The 18,849-nt window shown below is 39.6% G+C and overlaps 1 protein-coding gene across 9 annotated transcripts in view; it reads left to right on the top strand.

Annotated features, from left to right (window-relative positions):
* The window catches only part of CELF2 (CUGBP Elav-like family member 2), a 423,961-nt gene that overhangs the window by 360,542 nt on the left and 44,570 nt on the right, over positions 1 to 18,849 (top strand). For all 9 annotated transcript variants that reach the window (XM_067534964.1, XM_067534962.1, XM_067534960.1 and 6 more), the window contains 3 exons: positions 997 to 1,155; positions 2,579 to 2,642; positions 14,954 to 15,088. In XM_067534964.1, the coding sequence (XP_067391065.1) occupies positions 997 to 1,155; positions 2,579 to 2,642; positions 14,954 to 15,088 (358 nt within the window). The remainder of the gene's footprint in view (positions 1 to 996; positions 1,156 to 2,578; positions 2,643 to 14,953; positions 15,089 to 18,849) is intronic.

The following is an 18,849-nucleotide window of genomic DNA, read 5'->3' as shown; positions in this document are numbered from 1 at the left end:
TACTGGGGGTGGAATAATCCATCTCAAGTGATCATTTTCTAAGATGATAATTCTAAAGGAATGGTATTGATGGGAGGTCTTCACACAAAAGATATTATTACCGTGGCTTATTTCATCATTTTGTCTGTTGATTGTGAATGTTCTTATCATTGTCCTATTGTGAGGTTCCTCGAAGAAAAAGAATACAGCTACTCTTTGTAGAAATAGAGAACAGGAGCTTTTCTGAAGAAGCTCACACTGTAGTGAGAGCAGCCATGGAAGAGTTTAGTTAGGTATAAACTCCCACTGCACACTGTAAACTGTGTCTAAAATCCTCCTGTGTTTCTGCATCTGAGGCTCCCAAGATGGTTCTCAGATTGGGGGTAGAAGAGAAATCGGCATGACAGTGGATAGGGGCTGGAGGGGGAAGGGAATCTGGTGCTCTGTCACTACAGTGATAGGCAGCAGGATAAAACTCAAAGACAGATGGTTTCTACAAATCATGGAATCTTCTAATCCATTTGCCAAAAGTTAACTGGAATCATTATGTTGTTACATAGATTTAAAAACAAAAAAAAATTGAGAGGTTTATATCTGAAAACAAAAAGTTTCAAAATTAGATAAAAATAGGAGATCTGTTTTCATTCATATGGCCCTGTTTATGTCCTTCAGTGTCTTGAAAACAGACAGAAAACAAAGAGACAAGTCCGTCTTTAAGACACATGAACCGTGAAGCGTAATTAAAGAGCACTGATACATTCTGCTGTCTTTCTGGGGGCACACACACAGTTGAAAGTACACAAAGATCTGGAGGGGAAGGAGTTCAATGAAAAGAGAGAGGAAATGAATACATTTTCCAAGAGCCACGTTTTAAAAATAGTTGAACAATAAATAATTTAAGAAATAACCTGAGATTATTTCCAATGGATTTAAAAGGAGGTAAGAACATGTCAAGGTAGAATCATGTAAATGTGCGTGATGTTAACGTCTTTGTTTTCCCAATCTATCCAATCCTAGGGCTGCTCTTCGCCTATAGTGGTGAAGTTTGCTGATACCCAAAAGGACAAGGAGCAGAGGCGTTTACAACAGCAGCTGGCACAACAGATGCAACAGCTCAACACTGCCACATGGGGGAACCTCACAGGCCTTGGAGGTCTCACACCACAGTATCTAGCTGTAAGTTCTTGTGTAATGCAGTGACCCCATTTTTAGATTTAAACCAATATCTTAGGACATTGGAAGCTAATTATAGTGATCCCTGATAACATGGAATTCCCTACATTTTAGATTAGGATTTAAATGCCATTTGAACTGGAAAATACAGCTTCACTCTGATGTTTCCACTGACTTTTGGAACATTAAAGTCTACTTTTTTTTTTTTAAATGTGAATACATTTTTTAAAATGCTTTCTCATGTCAAAGTCAAATCTTCACCTTTCAGAGAGCAGATAGACATCTGAAAATCTTCTTCAATTGTGTTTGTGAACAGTCTTTTGACTTTACAATGTTTGAATTTAATTCTACTCTGCATATCAGTTTCATGTGGAAATATTCCCTGTCCTCGTTCAAGTTAATCTTTTAATATATTTGAAAATGGCTATCACATTAAGTAGTGAAATTCTGCAAACTAAATGCTGTTTTATTGGTGCTAAATATGCAAGGTTCATATTGCTTTATAGAAGATAAATTTGATGGGCGTTCTGATTATTTTCACACATTTTTTAAATGATATTTTCTTTGACCCTCTAAAAGCTGCGAGAATAAAATGAGCCAGCTACTTTACATGGTACACCTGCCCTCTACTGGGGGAATCTGAACAGCTCAAGTGTGTCATAAATCTTAGACTGGTCACAGAGATTCTCTCATTGCTCAAGTAGTCAGGGGTCTCTGCCTTTTGCTGCGGTGGAGTTGTAAATGGTCACGGTGTATGGCATATTGACAACTGGGAAGTTCCTAGGTGCTCAGAGATTTGTTTCTCTGTATCTGCAGATTGTGTAAATTGATTGTGTGAGTATGTGGGGTGGTTGGTTATAAATCTGCATAGACGTTCATGTAGCTGGCAGACTTTTAAAAAATACCTAGTATTTCAAGGATTAATAGTGAATCTTGACTGTTATGTCAGCTGAGTGCCAGGCTATGAACTAATGAATATCTGTGAACTTGATGTACCCTATTCTAAGGATGACCAAGAAAGAAACCTGAATTTAAGTGGTTGGGTGAGAACGGACTGTGATTGGACAGTTGAGTTATGGTAACTACTAGACTACAGAGGGTTATAATTAGTCACGCTATGTTGGTTTAAATAGATTTAACACCTGGTTGTTAAAAAGAGTAAATTGATTAATTGTTTTAAAGCAGCAATGTTATTGAGTTTCCCCAGGGTCTGTGTGTTTCTTAATAGAGATTAGACATTAATATGGATTTACAGCATCAACTCTGGGGACGTTCATTCCAACAATAGGCAAAAGCAAGAGACTATATCAAAGTAAAGGAAACTATAACATTTTAATTTGATGAATAATTTTGTTTTAATCTGAATGTGTTGCTTTTTTTGCAACATCACTTAGATAATGCTGATTGTATTATTATTAATTTGCAGCTTCTACAGCAAGCAACTTCCTCCAGTAACTTGGGTGCCTTTAGCGGCATTCAGCAAATGGCCGGTGAGTTAAAATTATTTCATTTTGACCAATTATATTTCATTTTCTTAAGCTCTTAAATTCTGTTTTACATAATGATCAAGTGTTGTTAGTCTTTGTATATAAAATGTGGTGTGTGTATGGGCAGGGGAGAACTCATGATTCAGACTCCGTCTCTCTTTCAGAAACTGAACTGCTCCTAGGTTGTGCAAACAGTTTATCTTGCATTAGTCACCTGCCATTTGTCCAGAGTAACCAATTCTAAATTGCAAGAGAGCTCTTAGTTCCTGCAGCTATATCCTACCCTACTAAAAGTGGCAATAAAGCAACAGCAGGATTACATTTTAATTTCCAGTGAGATTTCTGTGTCCTGAAAATCAAATTAATGGCAGCCCTCAAACATTTTAATAATAGGTGACAAATAAAAATGTTCTGACCTTCTTAATGAAACCCAATATTACAGGCCTATGTTTGATACAAGCTTGCGGTCTTTTTTTTTTTTTTAATAATCATGGAAAATTAACTGCATGCCTTTTTGACTTCAGAACCCTAGTTGACAAAATTACACTACAGAACCTTTTATGTAAAAGTATAATCTTTGGTCTAAAGGAAAAAAGAGAGAGAGAAAGGAAAAAAGAGAATCAAAGTGTAAGCATATTTGAAAGCCAGCTAGTTGGAGGGTTTCTTAGTAATGAGCTGTGTGCCAGTAGTAACTGATGTGTAGTGATTAGTAAAAGGTCTCTCCCACTGCGTGACCTGCCATGCTGATACCCTAACTTAACATGATGCTAGAGAAATCAGAACACAGATGCACATTATGCCTGCCGTGAGAAACTGTTAAAAAGCTTTTTTCCTTGCTTGATTTAAAAAAAAATTGGTATGCTAGTTTATTTTAATCATGAACCCGGTGAATCAATGAAATGTAGCATTGGACTTGCTTTGCCATCACAAAACAATGGCTAAAATATTCGTGTGTCTTTAGGAACATTTTTAATACTTTTTGAAATCCAAGTTTTTAGTCTCTTCTGGCTTCCCTTTGAATGAATTTTGAAATACTTTTAACAAGTATAGATATACCGCCTGATATAGCCATACCCCATAGGTATTCTCTGCTCAATCGTTACATTATGCCATTATTGCAGTTGCATCAGAGACTAATGTGAACCTGCTGTCTGACAATATAAATTGGCCTACAGATGACAATATCCCTGAATTATTTTCTCTTCCTCAGACCTGCTGGCAGTGCTTGCTGTTTCTATTATGTTACACTTACGATCTAGCATTTTTCTCATCAAAAAATATATCTTAATATGATAAACAGAGCAGAGTCATTCAGTCACATTTTCACAGTTGGCATTTTTGGAGCTGGCTTTGAGCTCAAGGATTGTGTTTAATGTTTCATATTTGGTTAGCTCTACAGAATGGAAAAAAATGAGAGACTCAAGGGGGAAAAAAGATACTCAGAGAGATTTTTCTGCATAGCATACTTGTATACAAGTAGGTTTCCATTGTTTGTTGTTCACTGTTTCTGTAGATTTTGTTTTACCTCTAATAACTGAAGCATACCTGGACTGAAATTAGGGATTTTCCTTAGATTAACCCTAGATTAACCACTCAATCCAATATATGAATTATGCATAGTAGGCCATTTAGTCCAAGAAAGTCATCTTCTGTGGTCATAGTGGCATGTCATTTTTACTAGAATGATGTACTTCCTCAGCTAAAGGCTAGATTTCTAATGGGTCCGTATATTGGATAATAATTTAAAAACTGTATATGCCTCCTGGAATGTTTTAACAAGGCAATTTTCTTATTTAAATATTAGCAGAATTTAATGCTGTTCCAGGTGTACCTTTTCTTTTCCAGAAATGCATGGCTCTTAAATCTTAATGTCTAAGGTCAAATTTGCTATGTGAAATTTCTCTCCGAGCTACAACTCTACATGAAAGGGCAAAAGACTTAGCACAATTGTGTCATTAAGTTTGAAAGTTCAAAAGTCATATATTGTTCCCAAATTTCAGGTTTCTCCTGCAGCATTAACCAAGTTACATTGCACATCCACTATAGCTGACAATGTATTTTAATAATGATTTATTAAGGTTTACAAGAGACATAGATAGGAATAGAAAATTCTACATGTGTGCAACATAGTTGGATTAATATTTCTGGAGCATTGATCTCACAACCATAATGTAGCATAAGAGCTAGATTTGTTCCTTTTTTCAAAATGTATTTTTAATTATCCATACATCATACCCAAATAAATATAATATTCATTTCCAGCTTACGTATGGCTTGTGTATTTTGACCTTTTATTGTTTTTTAAAGAGAAAGAAAATTAGAGGCAATAGGCTAAGACACCAAACAAGCTCCATGGTTAGAGCCTGCAAGTTTTTTGAGCCAAAAATATTCATTTAGAGTCAGATCTTTCTCCCTCCTCGTTGTGTTGATTTTAATGAGAGGAGTAATGTACTACTCAGCATGAGTAATGGTGGCCAGATCTGATCTTAAATTTACTTGTACACTTATGTAGTTGCACAAGCACACAAAGTGTTTCTAATAGCTCAGTCCTATATCTTTAAAGTCAATAACTGTGTTTCCTTTAGCTTCAGTGGCTCCAAAGCCCGTTGAAATCAGTGGACATCTTACCATGAACTTAAGTAGACTTTGGATCAGGCACCTAATTCTGCAAAGCATTTATGTATGTGTCTAAATCACATTAAAGTAAATGAGTTATAGTTAAGCAAGTGCTGAATCTGGACCTAATGTGTGTGATGGCCACCATCTTGGCCAAAAACAGGAACCGCTAGAGCTGAAAGCATTGGTCTCTACAGCTTAAATTAATGAGCAAGTCTTTGTAGCTGACAGCTGTAACAGACCCATATTTTTTCTGGATCCAGCACCAGGGAGGAGGACACATAACACACTGACCAATACATTACACATGCATCGGCAGACCTGAAAAAATTCTCAGTATGCAATTCTCAGATGGTTATATCTTTCTTAACTCAAGCTAATATTCTTTTGCAAACAAAGCAAAGGCACTCATCTTCAATGTCAAATTTCATATTTCCTTTTTTTTTTTAATTATTCTTTCCCCATAATTATGTCTTGAAAAATATGATTAGAATATGTTTTATGTGGGAAAAGTGGTTTATTTTATCCAGAGAGAAGAACTGAAAAATGGTTTCAGGTGTTTTGCTCAAAACCTCACCTACAGGCAGAGACTGAGCACAGGAAATTTCAGCATCAAAAGTGCATGCTTTGTAAAATTACTAGCAGGGTCAGATGGTTTAATTCTTTTAGCTGTAGCCCCTTGGTAGATTATAATAAACAAACTGTTATCTTTTTCGGTACTGCCAATCCCCAGTGTTCAAAAACCAAGAGTCGGGTGCAAATAAATCATGAGATTAACTTAAAAATCATGAGATTTAAAAATTAAGAAATGTTATGATCTTTTTAATTTGCATTCTGGGTTTCTGAGGCTTTAAGCTATACTTGATTTAGCTTTTTCTCCATAACCATGGTGGCTACAAACTTACTTTGTTTTGTTTTGTTTTTTATTGGAAGCGAAGAGTCTCATGATATCACTTTACTCCAGGAACCAGGTCTTGAAGGAAAACATTTAATATAACCAGAGTCCTTTTGCATTTTAATAGCATCGCAGTCTTGATTGCAGGAGCTATTGTCTTGCCAAACCCTACCTCATTGTTCTTACATAACACATACAAATATCCATGTCATCTATTATATGTCATACTGTAGTCTTTTTTCCACTAAAACTGCTGTAATGCTCAATAATGCAAATGCACTGCGTTTCCTTACATGCATAATGTTAGGTTGCAACGTATAGACCGTAATTTCTCATTGTCTGTGGGGAATATCAACAATATAGGTGAAGTAGGTCACGTGATTTGACTGTCTAATTAAAGCTACAGTAAATGACTATTCAAGCTTAAAAAGTCCCCTCTTCAAGTGTATAAAAGTTGCATTAATGGCCTGATGCAAAGCTGAGTGAAATCTCGAGGATCTGTCCATTGAGTTCAGCAGACTTTGGATCAGACCCTAAAAAACCTAATTTACTTGAAGTGAGCTAGGTTAACCTACTTGTTTGAAAAGTACATTGAAGATCAGACATAAGATTTTACATAGTGTGACAGAATGCCAGGTGATTATAATGCAGAAGAGCTGTCAACACTTTTTTTCTTTTTCCCTGTGAAGGTTTTCCATTATCAATACAATTAATTTCAAATCTTTTATTATAAATGTAGACAGATACATGCATATAGATATTAGATAGATATGTATGCACGTGCATATGCATAGATATACACACAGACCCACAAAAGGGGCTATATAAATTCAGGTGGATAGTCCTGAAAGCAAAAAATAGGTTGAAGTTATGTTTCCAGGGAAAATGTGATCCATACTTTTGTATTTATTTTTGTTTGGGTTTCAGATTGATAAACTCTGCACAGCTGGACCTTTCTCTATTTTCTAATGTATGTTCCTAATCCTTTTGAAATTCTCTCATGGTTCAGTTTGAGATTTGGGCTGAGCATCTGATTTTGATTTGGTCTGGTTCACCCTTCCCCTTTTACCCAAGCCAGATATCCTCCTGCAGAATCTGTGGGAGCAGATGGCTGAGAGAAATTCCACAAAGTTCTGCTTAGTGTTTCCCTTATTCACACCAGGGAATCCGTGCATCTTGCTCCGTGCATCTTGGGGGAATGGGTAGAAGCCAGGACCTTCTGCATAGAAGCGCTGTGCTTTTGCGTTGGCTCAAAGGTCCTTTACTTCTGCTCACTCCTTCATAGTTCTTTTCCACTGGAAACACACTAGCAGGGCTTCTCCTGCTCACCGTTGCTCCTAGGGCCTCATTAAAGGGGTGTCCTGTCCAAAGTGAGGGTCTCTGTTGACCCCAGGAATAGTGCCATGCCATGGCTGTTTCTTACATCTGAAAATGTTGGCCTGCGTGACTAAAAGCAATGAGGTCAAACAACTGCGTTTCCACTGAAGGTACTGTTTAATCAGTGCACATTTTCTAGGTTTTGTGATAAAGTTTTAGTTAAGACTTTTTTGCAGAGCACACCATTGAAGGGAAAGGGTCAGTGCACATGCAGACTCCTGCAAACAGGAGAGGCACAAGCACATTGAGGAGAACACCAACTCTCCATAGCCTGGGAAATGTATTTTTCTCCTGAGGGTAAGAGAATACAAAGTGGGTTCTTCAAGTTAGGTTGAGTGTGAAGGAAGGGACTGCAATTCTGCCTGGGCCTTACACAGACTGCAGAAGGACTGGGAGAGGCTCCTGTCGTGCACTCACATAAAGACCAGGTGAAATGTAGCAGGAAAGCTTTGATTCAGCAAAGCACTAAAGCATGTGCTTAATCTTGGTCCTATTCAGGAAGCACATAAGTACATGCTGAACGTGAAAGCGCGGGCTGAAATCCTATTGAGATCAATGGGAAGTTACTGAATTCAATCGACTTAAGGATGTGCTTCAGCGCTGCACTAAATAGGGATGAATTTAATCATGTGCTTAAAGTTCAGCGTGTGCTTAAGTCCTTTTGTGAATCAGGACCTAAGTGATTAGAAAAAAGTTAAGTAAATATTAAATAAACAGCTATTCTAAGGATAGATTCAGAATATATGTGATTTGATGGATCTGGGAATCTTAATTTTCTGTTCTATCCATCTTGAATAGTGCTTGTAATTTCAAGAGCAATATTCTGGACCTCTCCCTGTCCTAAATAAAGTCCTTGAAAATATTATTCAACTTTTAAAATAAAAATCTGGAGTCTCTGATAACATCAGTGTTAACAAATAATTTACTTTTGGATCAGAGATTATAAACTTTTCTTGCTTTGATCGATAGTCCATGTTTCTTAAACTTCAGTCACAATTTAATTTAAAGGGAACAAACCCTAACATTTGAGGAAGCTTAAGAGGCAAAAGGAAAATGGTATATAAATAATTGAGCCAATAATAGTGATTGTGGGATGCCTCAATGTTGAGGTGACAAAGATGAGACACAGTAAAGGGATCTCATTGTCAGAAAAAGCTCAGGATCCATCCTCTGAAAATAAGGCGTCTTTAACATAACCGATGCATATTTTCCCACAAAGGAAGGATTTAAGCAGGAATTTGTTCCAGGTGGAGACTAAAGTGATCCTAAATTATTTTAACACTTACTAAATGTTTTGTAAATGTAAATAAGCATAAAAAGCTTTTAAAATGGCTTATGATTCTGCTATGTCCTGTACAAACAGTCATCTGATCCTCGTACTTACATTTATCACAGGAAACGCTGTGGTGACTAAACCAAGGGAAATTGCCTGATTGTATGAAAGTTTGCATTGGCGGTAGCACGAGAAGTTGTAAAATGTAAATCTTCTGCTCTCAAATTTCCCCGTGTTTTCACAGAACTGCATCTGAGACCGTGCAGCACTACAAAAATTTCCTGTGAATGTGCTAATAGGCCTTATGAGAATGATCTATAACCATCCATCTGTCACTTTTTAACAGGCCTGATTGGCAAGCACTTGTAACAACTGACATCTGTTCTTGCTTATTGATATGTAGATTTATGGTAATTGCTATGAACAATAAGATACGAAATTACCTAAGGTGAACATTAAATTAAATTTTCATGCCCCTATCCTTATAAATATTTTTTTTTAAAAAATCTTAAGTTTCAACTAGGCATATTGTGCATCTGTTTTGTACATAATTTAATTGTTTTTTTTTTAATCTGCCAAGTAACAAAATGAAAGTTGTGTTCCTTGTAATTCTGACTATTTGCCAGGTCGATAGCACATTGGTAAATACGCATTATTAAAAATTGAATCAAATCGTTACATGGCTCTATCTTTTTATAAATTATTTCGCTTTAATTCGCAACATTTTCTCCCTCATGAAGATCAAGAGTTCTTTCTTACCCAGGAGTTCTCTCCCTGCAGGGGCAATTTAAAAAAAAAAATGTACATGCCTATGCCACTCTTAGGCGGTTTGCATTTCTTCAACGAGAGGTGTGTTTGTGAGTATGCAGCAATTTCAAATAAAAATGATTGAATCACTTTCTCTCTGAGTTCGTTCCGGGGTTTGGGGCTGTTTTGAAAATCCTGTGTGATGTGAAAAATGTGGACTGCAGGAAAGGGGACCATGTGACTGGAAACAGTGTGCCAGACAGCAGACTAATCCCACAAAACTATGCATTGGCTAGGGGTTAATTGAACCAGAATCTACTTCTACCATATAACCAAACTGGCATCCGGGTCTGCGCATCAACAGTTCCCTCTTCTGAGTTTGTCCTAGCAAGCTGTGATGTTGGCACATTTGACATAAAGAAAGAAGTCAATAAACAGGGAGTAGCAGTGATGATAAAACATCTGGAGGAAGTGAAACATGGTGACAATGAGGATAGATTATTTATTTATTTATTTTAGCCGACAGTCTTTGGGATGGGAATGAAGATAGACAGCCATTGATGTAATCAGTTTTACAGCACCCTGGGCACTGGGTGTGTTTTCTGAGCCTGTTGTTAACAGTCGCACTCTTTAGCGCCACTCAGTTCAATTATTTGGTTTTCTTCTCTTATGCATTATAACTGTAACAAACGGCTCTTTTCTGGAAGCCCCAGAGCTGAGACCCTGTAACATCTGAAGAGCTGGTTTGTGGCCAGTGTGGTGAGGTCATTTTACCAGTGACGCATGCTGGGTGGGGAGAGGACTTCTTTGATATGTGTTTCTTGCTTCTTCACATTCTTTTGGGTTTGAAAAATCTTCTGTGAGTGGAGGTGATCTCCTTTTGCTTCCACAGGAAACTATTTTACTTGCTTCTCTGTGCTGTAAAAATGTTTTGTGAGATGGGGAGAGGTGGGCATTCATTTTGCCTCCACCTGGATGCTAGAGTTACTGCTTTTGGTGCTGCCCTTGAACTTTCACTCTAATTCTTTAGTTTTTGTTTCCCTCAAGCACTGCCCAGTGCATCCATGCTGTCTCTCAGCTCCCATAGCCTTGCACTCACATAGCTCGTCATTGGCCACGAAACACAAAGCAAGGGATAATTGTTTCAAATTCTTTTTGTTTGCAAAATGAGTTTCAGAGAAATCTGCCTGCCTGTTGCGGAAATTGGTGGGATTCTGCCAGTCTGAAGCGATCTCCTAAAATCCTGTTCAGCATTGCTGTGGGCATCTTTGTTCACCACTATTTGCCAGTCTGAGCTGTGCCCTGTTTAAAAGGAAGCATCGAGAAAATATAATTCAACTGCAAACTCCTTCTGATCAGTGGCCATTCCAGTGGAGAGAGAGCAACCAAGACACGCTGCTTTATTGCATATTTCTACCAGCCAAACCGTAGAATGGCATTAACGGTGGACTCAGTTAAGATCTGCATTGTTTGCTGCAATCCAGAATCAAACCGGAGCCCACATCCTAGCCTTCAAAATGTTTCCTGCACTTGCAAAGAGATGGAGTCAGTAAACTAATCGGTCTCGTCTGTCTCTAAATTCAGCGATCCACTAGCTGAACAATCCTGGAAGCTCTCACCATATGAATCAAAACTGTAGAAAGTACTTTACACACCAGGCCCCATGCAGTGGCAGATTGTGAGTGGCCTACATGAGTTCCCAAGTGTGTGAACAAGAGGATTCTAGGAGCTTCTCTCTCTCTTTCCTCACCTACTTTTGTGCCCCGACACAAGGGCCAAATTCAGTCTTTACCCTGGTGCTTCCTGAATGCTAGGACGTGAGGGCCTCTAGTATCAGCAACAGAAACTGTAGAGGATGGGGAGGGGCCGTAGCCAGCCTCCCTCTCCATACTAAACCGCACAGCCTGTTTGCTGCAGGCTGTAAAAAGGTACAAGCCAAGGGCCTGTTCTCCAAGAGGACTTGTGCCTGCCTCCAAATTCAACCCTTCACTATCATCACTGCAGTTGATGAGTAAGTGTTTAGCCCTAGATAATGTCATAAAAACATATACATGGAAGTTACAGATTATTTAGTGATGGACAAGCTCCCAAAGGCATGGATCAGCATAAAAAATGTGATGCTTCCCAAAGCAACTTCACTTAACCAAACCTATGCACTGAAAAGTATCTAGCCAAACCAGTGTGGGTTGGAAAGCTTACAAGAGCCATCTCTGCTAAGAAGTTTCTATTATTCCCTAGCTTTAGTCTGTTGGGAAACACTACAAGGGGAACCTGTTGTGACCCGTCTGTGCCTAGGTAGACCACCTGAAAATGTCAAGGTCAGAGCAGGCTGCAAAAGGAGAACAGATTCTCCGAGCACTGGTGGGTGACTGAAGTCAGACTTCCCAAACAGCCACAAACAGTGCTTCTGATTCCCCACACTGGTTATCGAGAAGCTAAAACAAAATATACACAGCCCCCTTTACTGCATTTCAATCTCTGGCTCCCAATCAGCCATTAGGTCCAGTAAAGAGATCAGTTATTTAAAACTCTATGCTCTTTACCAAAAATGTTCTTCTGACCTCAAAAGGACAGCCACATTACCTACTCAATATAAATTTGGATCTTACCCAAAATACCATGCTGCCAGCCAATCCTTTAGTAACTAAAACTAAAGGTTTATTATAAAAGGAAATAAACAAACTATAAGAGAAATGTTAAATGGTTAAAGCAATCAGATACATACAAATGATATGAAAGTCCATATATATCAGGTTTTCAATAGAATTGTGAAGTTTGCAGGCTTGTATAGTCCCTCTGGTGTACATCCAGTACCTGGATGGGTCTCAGTCCTTTGTTGCACAGCTTCAGTTGTAGATGATTTGATCCAGAGGTAGGCGAAGGGTGAAGGCTGAAGACTGACTGAAGACAAAATGGATGTGGTGCAGCTGCCTTTTATGTACGTTGGCCTTTGCCATGCTGCTTGTGGAAATTTACAGAAATAAGATGGAGTCCAGGGTCACATGAGTAAGTCCTAGTGATTAATCAGGTGTAGCCCTGGCTTTTCCCCCTGGGCTCATTGTACCTGTGAGTTTTCTTAATGGGCCATTAAGCAGGCTATTGTTGCTGCCATCTTGTCTGGGGGTGTTGCCCAGAAACACAGCAAAAGTTAAAATACAGATACATCAAACATATCCATAACTTCCAGTACAAATATGGCACGCACACATAAACAGTATTATCATATTTAGCAAGTTATAACCTTTCTAATGGTATCTGACATGGCCTATCTCATATGAATTATTGTAATTTTGACATATTGATGTTAAATAATATCATAAGTGGTCCCCCCCTAATCCAGCCAGCATCACACCTGTCTTGGTATACTTTAGCATTTCCTTGTCCTATCCCATTTGAAACAAAGAAGTTCAAGCCTCATTAAGCAAAAGTCTTTTTGAAAAGTTCACCAAATTCTTTCATGTTTCAAAAGAAGACTTAGTTCAAGATGAGAGTTGTGTTTTTCAGACAGGTTTGCCCATCCCTAATTCTTTGGTAATTTTAAAGTTTCCATGTAATTAAGCTACAGAGTTTTTTACAGTTTTTTACAAGATGAGTGCTGTGTATAATCATGATAAAGCTCTAGTTTAGAAAGCAGAACAAACTCAGTGATGACCTGTGATTACATGATACAGTGGTTACACGTAATTACCTTGGTTATTAGTACCTTGTAATTAGAGTAGTTATATGTTTTTTTTGTGCTTTGTAAACTATCATCGGTGATAGGGATTGAGAAAAACCTTAAGGTTTATATAGTCCTCAAATTCTAAGAGCAGTCATCAGACTTAGCTCCTATAAATATATGATGTTGGTCCCAAATCCCACTAAGTGAACCACTAAGTAAGAGTGGTTCTTCAGACACATTACCAGTCAGATCATCCATCACCTACTTCTTTTTTTGTAAAGCCACTTGACACCCACAATAGGGGCTGATTTTCAGAAGAGCTCCATTCTCAGTTAAACACCTTGATAAAGCGGCCAGATTTTTAGAAGTTCTCCACATTTTGAGGGTCCGATGTTAAAACAGTGAAAACTTTTGAGTGCTGAGCACTTTTGCAAGTCTGGTTCCTAATGTCTAACCTAATTCTGTGTTCATTTCAAGCTATTGCTGCTCTTTAGTATGCCATCTGCTCTCAGCCGCTCTAAAATATCCCTCCTGCTCTTTTATTTTATTACTTCCAAATACTTGTAGAATGTTATGATATCCCCTCTTCTCATTTTCTCCAAGTTCATATTGCGTTCCCCTGCTTATATGGTCATAGCTTAATTACTTTGACATTCTTTTCTGAGTTTTCTTTAATTTATCAATATCTTAGTCACACAGCATATGCAGAACTCCCATGTATGGCCAAACCAAGGTGGGGGAAAGAGACCTTATTTCTTCCAGTGTCCTATAAATGATGCCTATGGATATAGCTGTGATGCCTATATATATATGCACTTGGAACACTATTTTCATCTTTGGACAGCTGCATCACATTGAGATTTCAGGTTCTTTGTGACATTGTTGCTCTTTAATCATCCTTCTTCCATTTTGTATGTATCTTGTTTAGTATCTGTCTATCAACAGATGTTCCATTTCATATTTATCTAAATTAAATTCCATGTACCCATCTCTTGAAGGTCTTTACATCATTCTGAAATTTAGCTGTATCCTTCACTACATCTCGTAAAGTACTGAATAAACAAGTGATTTGGGGAATGGCTTACATGATACAGAACGTTCTGCCTAGAGTTCCCCAGTTCAAACCCGGCCCCGAATGGTAGTGACTGAAAATCATTACTGTCTGATAGCTGTTCCGTGCTGAATTGTAAATGAATTTGATGGTCTCCGTTCAGTTCCAAATAGACAGAAGGAATATCAGGAAAAAACTGCCATCACAATTGGCTGTTGTTATGCAGATAGTCTAAGTAGAGAAGTAAAGAAGGGACCTGGGGACTGAACTTGATAGATCTGAGTACCTCTCGAGCAATAATTAATTTACCTTTTCTCCACATGCATGAGGTCAGGAAGTATTATAATCCCCACGCTTCACACAGAGAGATCAAGTGACTTGTCACACAGCAAATCTCTGACGGAGGTGGGAACTGAACACAGATTTCCTGAGTTGTAAGCCTATGCCATACTAACGAAACCATCCACCCTCTCACCTGCAAGACAGATATGAGGCACGTTGGCTGGGACCAGCGTGGGATGCGCTGCCCATGCTGTAGCTGTTCTGTGAATGAAAGGAGGGTTTGAGTTGCCTGCAGGACTGTCAATCCGACAACCTTTACCAGCCTTATATTCCTTTAAAATAAATACAGCCTTTAAACTTGGAATCTCTTCATTAACCCTGTTGCTGAAGCTGCATTTTGTTCTCTGTGCAGGCATGAATGCTTTACAGTTACAGAATTTGGCAACCTTAGCCGCCGCAGCAGCCGCCGCCCAAACCTCAGCTACCACCACCAATGCAAATCCTCTCTCCACAACGACTGGTGCGCTGGGAGCCCTCACGAGTCCCGGTAAGAGGAGATTACTTTCCATTCAGATCCTGCAGTAAGAATAGACAGGAACGAGGCCAGCAGAACGGTGATCCTGTATCTGTTTATCACCTCCAAAGCCAATGAACTTGCAAACGTAAAAAGCATGGAGGACATTTTTTTTTTTTAATGGTTAGATTTTTTTCTTTTTAAAGTGTGTTTAATCGGGTAACAAGGCCTGGATTTTGCAAGTTGTTCCATGCGGGCGCAAGGGCCTCGGGCCTATAGAACAGCCTTACAACATCTTGCATTCATAATAAAACTCTAGTTGCAGGAGGAACTCATTGAAATTTAACGTTTTTAAAAGAATCCAGAATGTGAGCCAGCTCAAAAAAGACAAACTGAATGTGTTCCCTTTGGTCCCTCCCTGGCCAGTGTGCAGTGTACTGCAGAGCCTTCATCCACCAGGGACTTTTGTACCATCCCTCTTTTTTTTCTTGCCTTTTCTTCCTATAGTGCCTTCAGAGATTGCTCCTGCTGATAACTGAGAGGTGATTATGGAAGTAGGACCAAACACATAGTGAAAGTCCTGCCAGATTCTGATCTCCGTTACACTGGTGTAAATCCAATAACTCATCATCATCTCCAAAGTCAGTGGAGGGTAGAGTTATTACAGTGGTGTAACTGAGCTGAGCATCTGCCCCCTTATCTTTATATAAAGGCTTCAGGGTGTAGTAATTTGCATCATGAAGTGTGTTTATTGCAGTTCTAAAAACATTCATATCATTTTAGATGCCACTAAAGAACATTTGCATTTAATCTTGTTTCTAAGTATATTCACCCCTCGTGATTAAGTAATCTGTGGCAGAAGGAGGCAATCTTTGACATATGTTATAGGCAGAGCTTGTAGCACCACCTATTATTATTAACACTTCCATTGTAAGACCCTGTGTTCAGAGGCTCATACCTTTACCAGGCTTTTCAGCTGAATTTTTCCATGTCTAATGTCTGCCTCAGGCTGAATTTGTTAAGAAAGTTTCAGACAAAATGGTTCAGCCATTTCCAAGAATGAAGCTGGGGGAAATGCATAGTTTTGCAATGTTTAAAAAAAACCAAAACGTTCAGCAACCTTTTCTTTAAGAAGCTCTGGTACACCAGGTTTTGGGGCAGGGACTTGAAATTTGTCAGGGGTGAGGCCTTTGTGTCAGAGATTTTGTCTTTTTCTGTTTCCGTGGAAATTTGCCCAAATTTGGCCAAGTTTAAGTCCCTGAAGAAAATCTCAGTTCAGACATGCTCAGCAGAAACTTCTTAGGGTATGTTTACACACTGGCGCTGGAGGTGTAGCTCTGATAGAGGTATGCACGCTACCTTTGCGCACTAAAAATAGAAGTGGAGCTGTGGTGGCACAGGTGGGCAGATGGACTAGCCACCTAGGTAAGTACCTAGGGTCCAAGGTGGGATTGTAGTCATGGAAGTTAACCCCTCCTGCTGCCCATGCTGGCTACACTTCTATTTGTACTGCGCTAGCTTGATCAAAGCTAGTGCACTCATGTCTACCCGAACTGGAAATTACATCCTTAGCTTGAGGGTAGACGTACCTTTAGTATTTAGCAGCTAAAGTCTCTGAAGATTCCATCGTCACTGAGCATGTTCCATCCCCGTACAGCTCCTAGTGCTCACCAGACTTCACGTGCACCATCCCTACAAAGCAACTGAGCAGCATCCAATCCAGGAGTTATGGGGGCTTAGAAAGATTTTCCCAGGAATTGCTGCTGCCTTGCCAGGGTGGGACTGGGCATCAGAACGGACAACAGAAAGCCTGTCTCTCCTGTGCTCTTAATTACACCCCTGCTGGTGCCCAGGCAGAATGGAGGGGGAAGCTGCCTCACTTAAATGCAGAGGAGACAAGAGCTGGACTGAGGGGAGGGGAGGCATAGGTTGAGGACAAGGAGCCTGGTGAGACTGGGACTGTGCAGAAAGAGAGAGAAACCGTGAGTGGAAGTTTGGGTGGAGACTGGGACTGGGAGCGAGTGGGGGAAATGAGAGATGATGCGGGCTGAGTAGTTACATCTGACCAGGAGTTAAAATGAGGGGGACAACAGGGATTGGCTGGACAAAGAGACTGGGACAAAGAACCTGACACAGGGGAGACTGAGATAGAGACCCAGGAATGCGGATGGGAAGGAAATTAAGACAGAACCTGTGGGAATGGAGAAAAAGAGGACAAGGGAGCTTGATGTTGTGAGGAAGGGAGAGATAAATTGGACGAGGAGTTGGGGTGCGGAAGATGGGGAGGGGAGACTGGATGGCTATGCAAGGAAATTGGGTGTGGCGAAGCAAAGAGACAAGAAGGGGAGGGAGACCGGGACTCGAATGGTGATCCCACAGGTGGAGAGGTCTGGGTCTGGGGTGAGACAGGGACTGGGAAAGGAAAGGATGGGAAGAGACAGAATTGGGACAGAGAGAGGTTAGAAGGGATGGGGGGGAAAGGAGCCAAGCTTAGGGGAACAGACAGAAGAGTCTGTGATGACTACTGGAACATACTGTCCTCCTAGAACGGAACCCAAGATTCCTGAGTCTCACTATTCTGCTGTCATCAAATCTGTGAAATCCATTGGCAAAGAGTGTGTCTCGCACTGATGTCAGATACTGTGTTCACTCAATTGGCAGACATCTGTGCAGTGAATCTAAAGGTTTCAGCCCTGCTGATGACCCATGTGGGCGTCAATATGATGCCACATGATGAAATTTCGGTTTTCAGATGCTTTTTTAAATACCTAGGAAATTACAATCAAAACACTATGTTAAAAGAAAAATGAGGTTGCAAAGTCAAGCACTCAGCAGCTAGGAAATTCCATACTGAGGACCCTTGCCTTATTTGTTGCAGAACTTGGAAGTTGTCTAGTGCATGAGGCAGGGGACTACAGGAAGAGGAAGGACAGTCTCATGGTTAGGGCAGTTGAATGCTGCCCTGGAGAACTGGACTCTATACCTGCCCTGCCAGACTACGTGATGCTGGGCAAGTCACCTAACCAAACTTTTCACAGGAGGTTACTATTTGTATTTTCATCATGTTCTGGGTGCCCAACTGGAGACCCTGGAGTCTGACTTGCACAAGTGCTGAGCACTCCCAGCTGCAACTGAAGTCAATAAGATCTGTGCTTTGAAAAGATAACGTGCTATATAACGCTAAGTGCTTTGAAAAATCAGGTCCTAGACATCTCAAATAGACATCCGCAATGAGTGGATACTTTTGACCTTAATTTCGCTATACATCAGTTCCCCATCTGTAAAATGGGGATAATACCACCCCTCACTTTACAGGGGTTTTGTGAACCTAAATTAATTAATGTTTGTGAAGCACTCAGATACTATCCCGATGAGTGCCATAGGAGACAAGGAAATTAATAATTCAGAATTTAGAGCAGATTTGAATAGTATGCAGTAAATAAGGAATGGGGCCACACAATGAACAATAAAACAGAAATATTGAATAGCTGCTCATTCAGTGAGCACCATTCATCTTCTGTACTGAGTGAGATGGGTCCTGTGGACAAAATAGTGTGTGATTATAAAATTAAAGGTTATATTATAATGCATACGTACAAAGGGGCTGAATTAAGGTTTCAGAGGCAACCTTAATTCTATAATGACTCTCCAATGAGGTCTGTGGTACTGTCTTGAGGATTATACACACTATAGATTGTAAAGATGCAAAAGACTCCTCAGATCAACTAGTCCAACTGCTGCCAACATAGGATTGCTCTAAAGGGCATATCTAAGTGTTGCTTAAGCTGAATAAC

Source organism: Emydura macquarii, unplaced genomic scaffold, assembly GCF_026122565.2.
Source record: "Emydura macquarii macquarii isolate MOO-44397 ecotype Brisbane River unplaced genomic scaffold, CSIRO-AGI_Emac_v2 contig_3470, whole genome shotgun sequence".
Classification (NCBI taxonomy): Eukaryota; Metazoa; Chordata; order Testudines; family Chelidae; genus Emydura; species Emydura macquarii.
The sequence above is the reverse complement of the archived record's forward strand: the minus strand, read 5'-3'. Positions and strand labels throughout refer to the sequence as shown.